Genomic DNA, 11,615 nt, shown 5'->3' on the forward strand with positions numbered 1-11,615 from the left:
ATCATACATCTCATACAACATCCATCATGCATCATCACATCATATCCATCAAATATCAAATCACATAAATCTATCTAAGCATTGCATCATCATCATAGAATCATCAAAATCATATAGAAAGCATCATCCATAAAACGTCACATGTGGATAAAAGAAAACGGTGTCGTATAGATATCTCAAAAAATCAAGTGTACAAATAATGTCATGTTTGTCCCAAATACAACAAAATGATCAAAATATAATAGAGACAAGGTCTCTCAAGTATGACTATCTCCTGAGGGTGACGGTCTCGCAGCAGATGTCCCAACACCTGGATCTCTAGGTGGATCCTGACGAGTCATCCCGGTCATGCCTCTGGTCTCGGTCCTTGAACTAGTCTGCCTAGATCGATTCAATCTCATCACAGTGAAACTAGGAACTCTGCACTCCCTGGGAACCAGATCCTCATAATGTCGTTGGTAATACTCAGCCTCCTTGGTTGTGTACTGCATCTCCCTTAATGTGTCTCTCATCAAGCCACCAACTTCCTCTCTCTCCAGACTATCTGCTCCCGCCTCTGCTCGACCCAGGCACTCCAAAACTGTATCACACTCAGCATTCAACTGCGTAATCTAATGTTGATGCGACAATAACTATTTCTACAGATGCTGCACTGTCAACTGTAAGGATCTAATCCAAGCATCCTCTTGGTGAGTGGAAATCCGAATCTGGAGGGGTACCTGTGTAGTGGTACCCCCTATCCCTCTCCCTGTCCTAGGTGCTGGTGGGGGTAAAACATCTGACCTCCTCCTCTGGGCTAGCCGTCTAAAATCGTCTGTCCCTCCCACCACTATGATCACCTCCCCTGCTTGCTCCCCACCACTAGCTCCAATTGCCAAACCTTCTCTGCCTCTATCCTCCATGACTCGCCACACTACTCACTCAACCCGTATCCCTCTATCTCCACCAACTCTACCTCTATCTCCTCTCCTCCCTGATCTCCTCTCCCTCTATCCCCACGCTACCCTCAACCACCTCGTCCACCATCTCCACCATCATCACCCCCACCATCCCCACCTCCCTCCTCAAACTCCTCTCCCTCCTCTCTCCGTTTCCCTAGCCTCTCTGGCTTCTTATCCTCATCATCATCGAAAGTGGGAATCATCTCCATTGGATCTGATATCCTAGCCACTGCATGTGCCACAAAAAGCATGGAGAACTCCTCTGTCATGCATGCATCCACCACCCCATAGGCATAATGCTGGCTAGGTGCATGTACTCCTCAACTGCTGCAACACTATTAATGGTGGGTCCCCACTCTGGCACATCCTGCCTCCATCGAGCATATAAGCATGCTCCCTATGGAATCCCCTATTGTCATCCATACTGCCCCTAAACTCGGTTGTGCAGGGAATCTCTCAATAACAAAGGTCATCCGTCCTATCAAAAATTGGGACATGTATACATAGGGCATCTCCATCCCATCCTCCTCCCATACCTCACAATCCATATACGGTCTCCAGATGACCATGTCAATATCATCAAGCACCCTCCTCTAGTGCTCTAGTTTGCCCAGCTTACGTTGGACAACTATCCCTATATATCCATATGCATAGGCCCGTCCAACTGGCCTATCCCTATCTACAAGTGGCCTCGCTGCAGAAATGTGCTCCCACACCCACACCTATAGCAACGTAACCCCAACTGATAGACTGCCATATCCCAAGTACACCACCTAATGCAAGTCCTTGTATAAGTGGGCCAACATGGCAGACCCCCATGCAAATCGACGACCCTATGTCACCATTTCCTCCAAGACCAACCCCCATCCCACTACCAGTCCCTTCGACCTATGGTCGGGACATAAGAAGCCACCTATGAAACCTGCCAGCACTGATGGTAGAGGAGCATAATCCAAATCAATAAACTCCTACCAAGGGATCTCATATCCACAAATCATATCATCCTACAAAATCCGGTGAAGAGGCTTTGTACCGCCCTCCTCAGTCTGCTCATATGGCAATAGTGCACCTACCACAGGAATTCGTAAAATCCGGTAGCAATCTCAGGTGTCACTATAATCTCACCTGTTGCCAAATGAAAGGTGTTGGTGTCACTATGCCACCTCTCTGCCAAAGCTATCAATAAACCCTAGTTAATGATATATCGGGGCATCTCTAACAAAGAGGATAGTCCACATCTCTCAATGATGTCCCTGTCTGCCTGTGTTAGTCGTGGAATCAAAGACCATGGTCTTGGAAATCGCTCTTGCGGTCCTACAAAACCGCAAGCCACTCCTGTCACAAGCAAAACATGTCCAATATCAGTTACACCATCATATCAAAAATCCATATCAACATCAATTTCATATCAACTTGAAACAACACAAATCAAATCAAGTTATCTATCAGATCCATATCAACTTGAAAAATAACTCAAGTTTCACATCCATATCAACTTTAAAAAAACCTCAAGTTTCACATCCATATCAACTTTAAGAACAACTCAAGTCTCACATCCATATCAACATCAGATCAACATCAACTTGAAACACTGAAAATCAAATCAAGTTCATATAAAAAATCCATATCAAAATCCACATCATATCAAATCCATATCAATATCACATCAACATCAACTTGAAACACTGAAAACCAAATCAAGTTATCTATCAAAAATCCATATCAAAACACCATATCGGAACTCATATCAGACAATTTATCAAAACAACACATAGTAGGCATGCAGATTGACTATCACACCCATCCCAGAAAAACTGGCAAACACCTACCTATCTTCATTCCACCCAAAATCCCTCACAAAATCCTATTTTCTCCAACATTTTCCGCCTACGCACTACCAACTTTTATCCACACGCTACGCTATTAGCTATGCACTATCCAAAATCTACTATGTGCTATCGCATTCACCCTATGCGCTAAACTACATCTATGTGCTGCCCTGTTCTAGCCTTGCGCCACCTAAATCACCCTACGTGCTAAACTACACCTATGCGCTATCCTATCCTACCTCTGTGCTGCAACCCTAACCCTACATGCTAGGTTACACCTATGCGCTATCCTTTTCTACCCATGCGAACCCCTGTTGACCGTATGCACTATGTCTTACCTATACGCTACCCTATCCCCCCCTCGCGCTAACCTGTTATCCCACTGCGCTAAAATCCCTAGATGTGCTATCCTAAGCTACTCGTATGTACCCAGCCCAACTCGGACACTACCCTAGCTTTAAAACCTCGACGTGCTACCCTTTTTATCGTATGCGCTAGGGTGCAGACCCTATGCGCTAAATCGTTAAATTTCGTGTTAAAAAATGAAAAACATGACCAAAAACAACAAAATGAAAAGCAAAAAGGGGCAAAAATCGATGACTTATCGGTGGTCCATATGTGGCAGGCCTCCGATACTACCAAACACGCTCGAATCAATGCGAAGCATAGGGAACCGACATTTTGTCTTTCTCTCCAAATGTCACTTTCTCCAAAGTCAACAAGCACAAATGATACAAATAAAACCACTTTTTACCTTTTTATAGGGTAAACGAAAATTAGGGTTACGTGGTGGAACATGTAAATTGCTCATGGTCTCACTTCTATAACCCTAACAAACATCATTATTGAGAGATGAATCAAATTAACTCATTTAACATAAATAAAATTTTCAAATGTGATGAAATTTATCAAAATCAAATCAAATTTTCAAATTTTTGATTCATCTCTTGAGGGGGCATTATCAACATCATTTATCAAATCTGGGGCATGACATGAACATCTCGACATTAACATTTCAACACTAATCAAAATTTTGACAACACATCAATTTTCTTTGAATCAACATGTGCACACACGTCACTTCACAGAGGGGCAAAATGTAGACGTATAAAAATGACCATATTCCTAAATGAATATTTAATGTTCATTTTATTCTCATTCCTCTATTTAGTTAAATCTAATTTAATTAAATCATCCACCTTCCTCTATTTAATTAAATAAATTATTCAATATATTTATTTAAATTCACTTAAGCCTTTTATATCATTTAATTGAATAAATCATTTTATTTAATTAAATCCCTTCTCTCTACTTTTAATCAAATTTACATTTAATTAAATAGTTCACCCCAAATAAATAAATCTAATTTATTTAATCCCCCACTTACAACCAAATTGAAATAAAGCAATTTATTTTAATCCTATTATCCCTCACCCACTTGCATTTTCCTACATCTCCCACTTGCCTCCTAACCCTCTTCCTAAATTCTTCTAGAATCCCTCTAATCCTGATCAATTAACCTAAACCCTTCAATCATTCCCTTTCCCTAAATTTGAGGAGGTCACTTCTCAAATTTGGAGTAAAGTCTTCCAAAGGCATTAAAGCCTTTATGCCTTCAACAATCTAACTTGTTGAATACCCCCAAATTTGGAAGGACTCTTACAAGTTTGTCCCCAAAGTCTCTCAAACCATTAATGGTTAACTAACCCTTGGTGTCATGGTTAGAGACTTTTTACTTAACTCAACCCTCATCTAACCCAGGGGTCTCATCAAGCATTCATTGCTTTGACCATGGTTATTCCTTTAACCCTTGCACAAGAGTTTACCCTTTGGGTAAAAGCTTTATCCAATGGATAACCTTAACCTAACCTCAACCCTTACCTCCTAAGGTAACCATGAGGTCTTCTCAAGCATTTAATGCTTCTTACATCTCCTCTCAGCCAATCTTATGTTGACAATTGTCACGATTTCATTGGTGAGAATTGCAAACATGGATTGATAGCTTTCAATCTTGACCCTTGATAAGATCATGCAATCCCGACCATCCATTTCCTATTTCTCCTATAAATAGAGCTCTCATCCCAACATTTTTATCATTCAAGTCTTAAGCATCATACTTATACTCAATTTTAGCAAGCATCTAGCCTCTCTTTGCAATAGAAATAAATTTAATAATCATTTTAGAAGCATTTCTATCATCTTAGTTTAAGTCATATCACTAGCATATCATGTTAGGAAAGTATTTTTACTAATCTTGTTATCTTATCATCTAGTTTAGTTCATTTGTTAGAATCATGCATAAATAGGATGCATTCATACTAAATTTGATCTAAAACATCCCTCATTCTTGCATTTGTCATCCCTAAGTCACTTTTCTCAGTGATCTGAGAGCAAAGGCATTGGCTTGAGGGACCTTGTGAGATAGAGAACCATGTAACACTCCTTGGGAAGTTGAGCTATTCCTCATAGCTCCATAACTTGTACCAAGAGTCCCATGGGTGTGTGGGCAAGTCTTTGAATAATTTTCACAATTTAAGTTTCATAGAACCGCTTTTACTGCATACAGATACCATTGAGGAGGGCTACCCCTTCTTAGAAGGTATTCTTAATATGATGGTTACCCCTAACCCCAAGAAGGCACCTCCCCCTTGAGGAGATGCTTGGGAGTTGGGCCCAAAGCTAGAAGATGGAGGGATCCCCCAAGCAAAGATAGAACAAGAAGGTCTTAAAGCGGAAGTGAGTATCAGTGAGAAGAAAGGGCACAATGAATCCACTCCGCTAGTGCTCATGCAGTTGATTCCCAACTCTGTGGGATGTGGTGGGAGGAGTATCTGGTGCACTAGTTTTGGGGTCTTGCCTACCACAGGGATTGTTCTGGACCCGACCTCCTCTTCATCTGTTTCCAGATCTACTGGGGATATCACTACTCTCTCTCATGGTAGTCGCTCTGCCCCTTCATCGTCGGTGGATAAGGAGAAAGGAGAATGGAAGGAACCAAAAAGAAAAACTATAGGAAATAAGAAGGCGGATGTGGGAAACGACTCCAATCCAAGAAGACCCTCTAAGACGACCCTCAGAACTAAGGTAATGTCCAGTGGAAGGAAATTAACTCCGGAGACAACTCAGAAGGGCAAGAAATGAAGTTGCTTTCATGGAACTTAAGGAGTTTAAACAACCCCCGAAAGCAGTATGCTCTTAAGCAAAGCATACTTACAAATAGAGTTGATAATATTCTAATCTAGGAGGTGAAAATGACTTACCAAAATTTTGCTACGCTTGTTGATAGTTTATGGTTGGGTATTGCCTTTCATTATGGAGAGGCAGAAGGTGCTTCGGGGGGAGTTGCAACTCTTTGGAATAAGAGCAAGCTAGATGGGTTCACAATTGGCTCTTCTCATAACTTTCTTACCACTAGGTTCAATATGAATAAGTTCTGATGGTTCTTATTCAACATTTATGCTCCTAATACTAGACACAGTCGGGCTCTGATCTAGGAGGAAATCACTACCTTCTTGAATAATAATAGGGAGGCCTTATTTATATTAGTTAGGGACTTTAACACCACCCTTTTTCCCTCTAACAAGTTAGGAGGTCTAACTGATTATAGTGAGAGTATGCTTGACTTTGTTGACTTCATTAGAAATAATGAGTATCTTGATCTTGACCTTTAATGGAATCCTTTCACTTGGTCTAACAACAGAAAAGACACCAATTTGATACAGGTTATGCTAGATAGGTTTTTGATCTCTGCTAAGTGGAACATTGGCAACAATTCCTCGCTCTTGTCTCTCTCACACACCATCTCTGACCACTCCCTGATCATCCTTTCTTGGGTTGACAAGCGGACCCTGGCCCCTCACCCTTTAGGTATGAGGTCATGTGGCACTCCCACCCAGACTTCAAACAATGCATACAAAATTGGTGGAACTCCCCTGTACAAGGTTCGGCTATGTTCAGAAATGCTAAAAAGTTGGAAATTATCAAAAAGGAGGTTAGAGCCTGGAGCATTTCTTCCTTTGGGGATATCTTCAAGAGAAAGAAGGAAGTTGAAACAAATTTGGACTGCCTCTAGTGAACCATTGTGGAGGGGACCTCCTCTATGAACATACACAAAGAGGAGGAGGTTTGCAGACACAAATGGAAAGAAATCATGAACCTTCAAGAAATATACTGGAAGCAAAGATCCAAGATCCAATGGCTAACTAAGGGGGATAGGAACACTTCTTTCTTTCACAAATCGGCTTCAAAGCAGAAAAGGAGGAACACCATCTGATCCATTCTCAATAATAGAAATGAGGAATTGGTGGGGAATAATGAAATTGGTCAATGGGATTCCCTTTACTTTGCTAATACCTACAGGAATGATAGGGCCAATCAACCTACTGAGGTCAATGATAAGATGCTCAATCTCATCCCTCAAGTCCTGAATGATGCTGATAATGAGTTGTTGATGAGTTGAGTGTCCAAAGAAGAAGTTAAATAACTGGTTTTTGTAATGGCTGCCTTTAAGGCCCCTAGACCTGATGACTTCCCTCCTGCTTTCTTTCAAGTATTCTGGGAAATAGTGAAGTATGATCTAACTGAAGATACCAGGGACTTCATACGCACTGGAAACCTCTTGAAGAAATTGAATAACACTTTCATTGTTTTGGTGCCCAAAGTTCCTGACCCAAAGCTTATGACTGACTACCGTCCCATCAGCCTGTGTAACTCGGTCTATAAAATTTTCTCTGAAGTTTTAGTCAACAAAATTAAACCCCTTCTTGATAGGTTCATCAACTCCTCTCAGAGAGGTTTTGTTCTAGGTAGGTAGATTCTTGATGTAGTTATTACTACCCATGAGGTCATCCACTCCATGGAGAGAAGTTGCAACCTAGGTATGGCTCTCAAACTTGACATCTCTAAGGATTATGATAAAGTTAATTGAAAGTTCTTGTATGTTTCTCTTTCCAAGATGGGTTTCCAAGAAAGATTCACCAATATTATCAAGGTGGCGGTGGAAAGTGTTCACTATTCGGTGATTGTCAATGACACCCCTTGGGGTTTCTTTAAGACTAGGAAGGGTCTAAGGTAGGGGGACCCTCTCTCACCTTATTTGTTTATTATGGTGGCACAAGTCTTGAGTAGGAATTTCTCCAATTTAATTAGGACCAAAAGAATCTCAGGGGTGAAAAGTACTTCTACCCTCCCCTTGGTGGTTTTGCAACAATTTGTTGATAGCACCTTCCTTTTCAGCCAATCGTCTATGATAGAAGTAAAGAATGGAAACATCTATTGGAGGAGTACACCCTTGCCTAAGGTCAACTTATCAACTATTGCAAGAGAAAGATTTACTTTTTCAACACGAATAGAAACCTCCAAGGTAAACCTATGCAAATCTTTGGATGTTGTGTTGTTGATCTCCCTAATTCCTACTTGGGTCTTCCCCTCACTATTAAGGAGGTCACCTCCCACTTTTGGGAATTAATCTTAGAAAGAATGCAGAAGAAACTTGTTGGCTGGACCGAAAAAAATCTGAGTAGTGCAGATAAACTCCAGCTTTTGTTAACCTCTCTTCAATGTGTCCAAGTCTACTTTCTTTCTCTATTCAATATTTTCATTGCTATGATTGAGAAACTAGAGAAAATCCAAAGAAGTTTTATGTGGACGAGGATGGAGGAAAATGCCAGAATCAACTTAGTCAATTGGGAGGTGGTGTGCAAACCTAAGTTCATGGGAGGCCTAGGGATTAGAAAAATTTATGATCTGAATAAGGCCCTGTTGACTAAAATTGGATGGAATCTTATGAAGGACAAAACTGATTGGAGCAAGATCACGAGGGCCAAGTATTTCAATCACACCCCCTTCTCCTCCCTCCTATCTTCCAATGAGTTCGCTCCTAGGTCTAAGATATGGAACAACATTGTAAAGAACATGAAGCTTCTCAAACAGGGCCTAAAATGGCAGGTGGGCAATGGTGAGAAGATCAGATTCTGGAAGGACAACTGGATTGGCAAAAGAGCCCTAGCCTCCTCTCATTTTAGTTGTCTAATGGAAACTCTCAAAGACTCATTGGGCCCTCTTGTGATAAACTACATCTCTCCCTCCCACTGCTGGTTAAGGCTTGCTAATGGTCTAGGAAACAATCCCCAATGGGTCCATTTGGATGGAGAGTTACAATCTCTTCTTGAGAGGATTAGGATCCCCTGTTTCACTCATACTGATAAGCTTGTTTGGGCTGTGAACCCCTCAAGGACTTTTAGTGTTAAGTCAGTCTACAATCTCTTGTTCGCCCCCATGAATGATTGCTACATATGGAGAGAAGTTTGGAACTCTCAGCTCATCCCTAAAGTTAACTTCTTCTAGTGGACGACCCTTCATGGGAAGATCCTTACAGTTGATAACCTTAAAAGGAGGGGATTTCTAGTAGCCAATAAGTGTGTCATGTGTAATTGTGCAGAGGAAAGCATAAATCACCTCTTTATCCATTGCCCCTTCACTTCTATGGTCTAGCGCAAAGTTTTACAAAAATTTAATTTGGCTTTGACCTTCTTAGAAGACTTGAAGCAATTTATCAACAATAGGAAGTGCCCCTTTGCTCACCCGTCGATCAGACATTTTTGGAGACTCATACCTTCCCACATCTATTCGCATATCTAGAAGGAAAGGAATAATTGAATCTTTTGTGAAACCAATACTCTATTGACATGATGGCTGAGATAGCTAAGAAGCTCCTCAAAGAGAATGCCTTGGTCTACAAATGGAAAACACCACAATCTACCCTTATGGTTTTGGATTGTAATTGGATTAGAACATGAAATCTGCTAGACAACTTCCTTTGATATGATAATTCAAAAAAAATGGAGAGGCTTAATACCAAATGGTCAACATCGCCCCCCCATGGCTTAAACTTAATTTTGACGATGCTACTCGTAGTGGAATTATGGAAGGAGGTGGAATTATTAGGGACAACATGGGAAACTTGGTTCTAGCCTATGCGGCAAATTTTGACTCTATCTCGAGCAACATGGCTGAAGCCCTTACTCTCTTCTGGGGACTTAAGCTAGCTCTCGATATCAATGCTAAAAGACTGATCATTGAAGGGGACTCTAAGCTAATTATTGAGGCAGCTAAAGGAGTTTCAAGGGCTAGCTGGATGATCAACAATGTCATCAAGGACATTTGGTCCATGATATTCTGGCTTGAGGAATTTCAAATTCAGCACATCTACAGAGAGGGAAACGCGGTGGCAGACTCTCTAGCTACCATGAGCCTGGAGATAAAAGGTACGAGGTGCTGGAGACACCTAGATTCTCTTAATGACAAGAAGAAGGACCTTATTGGGAGAGAACAAATTGCCTCTACCGATAAATGATGTGCTATATCCTTTCTTACAAGAGTCGTTTTGGTCCGGCTGCGATGCCAAACTGCTGGAGGAAAATTTAAATTCAGATTGGATAGGCTATGCCAAGCTAGCCTCTAGTGGTCCCCACTTTCTCCATCCGGTGTCAACCTGGCTGGCCACCAATTTCTACGTCGCCGAAGGATTGAAGCGCCAACTTTTAATCATTACTTTAAGTAATCACAACAAGGATATCACTTATTAGCATAAGTAGAACTTAAGATCTCTCCATAATGAAGATATTTGCAAGTTGGTAGAGAAATTAAAAGGTGTCCCTTCGCATGCTTTCCGGAGTTGGTGGACGCATGCCTTGGGAAAGACCACAAAAGATAATTATTGTACCTCACACAATACTTTGGCTAATTCTCAGTCGATTTCTTATCTCTAGCTCTATTTTTTTCCTCTGCATATCATTTTATAGCTCTACGCTGCATCTCAAGTGCACTATGGAGAAAGTTATCATGGGGGGGGGGGATTGCATAGGCTAATGGGCCTAAAGTATTTTAAGGAAGCAAAACTATAGCATTTTGGAATGAAATAAATGAAAATAGAGTTGACTTGTTTAAGAAGTTTACCGGTTCTGAAGAAGTCCTTGACAACATTAAAAACATCAATCCCCAAAACATCCTATAATTCTTGAAAGAAAGTCAGGGAGAACCCATCAAAGCCCGGGCTCTTGGAGGCTCCAAAAGAGAGAACAACAACCTTAACCTCTTGAAAGGAGATCTAGAAGTGAGATGGAGCAGATCCATATTAGTAATGACCTCAGGTATAACCTCCAACAAGCCATCAGGGTCACTAAAAACATTCCTACCATTATTAGTTTGATTCTCAAAAAAGAAATCTACTGTCTTAGCAATCTCAACATCATCCTCAATTAGGGACTCATCCTCTCTTTGAAGTTGCCCTATCTTGCTTTTTGTTCTATGTTTCATAATCAATTGATCAAATAACTTTGTATTCTTGTCACCCTTGGTAAGCAATTGAATTCAAGACTTTTGTTTCCAATAGACCTCTTTCTTTTTGTTTAGTCTGATCCACTAGTCCCTTAGAGCTATCTCCTCCAAATAGTCCTCCTGAACAACCTCGCCCCTTTCAATTTTGTCTAGAATAGATTTCAGCTTAGCAAAAATAGATTTTTTATGTTAAAAATGTACCAAAGGAGCATTTGTTCCATCCTTTCACTCTATATATGTGCATCTTCAGTTTTCGAGCCACATAGAGCATAGGAGTCCCATTCACTTGAATACTCCACCACTGTTCCACCATAACTCTGAATTTCAAATGAAGAGTCCACATAATTTCATATTTGAATGGATAAGGGCCTCTCTTAAGACAATTTTCCCAAGAAATAATGATAGCATTATTGTCCAATCCTGTCTTGGGGAGAGAATTGAGTTAAAGATTATCAAGATTCAATCATTTGCTAGAAACCAAGAACCTATCAAGTCTAACTTGAATAAG

The 11,615-nt window shown here is 40.8% G+C and overlaps 1 protein-coding gene across 1 annotated transcript; it reads left to right on the forward strand.

Annotated features, from left to right (window-relative positions):
- Positions 1-9,629: 9,629 nt before the first annotated feature.
- Positions 9,630-10,124, forward strand: LOC131041518 (uncharacterized). Its single transcript, XM_057974651.2, has one exon. It carries the CDS (start codon positions 9,630-9,632, stop codon positions 10,122-10,124), a length of 495 nt encoding a protein of 164 aa, XP_057830634.2.
- The last annotated feature ends 1,491 nt before the right edge of the window (positions 10,125-11,615 follow it).

The sequence above is a fragment of the Cryptomeria japonica genome, chromosome 7 (genome assembly GCF_030272615.1).
Source record: "Cryptomeria japonica chromosome 7, Sugi_1.0, whole genome shotgun sequence".
NCBI classification, from domain to species: domain Eukaryota; kingdom Viridiplantae; phylum Streptophyta; class Pinopsida; order Cupressales; family Cupressaceae; genus Cryptomeria; species Cryptomeria japonica.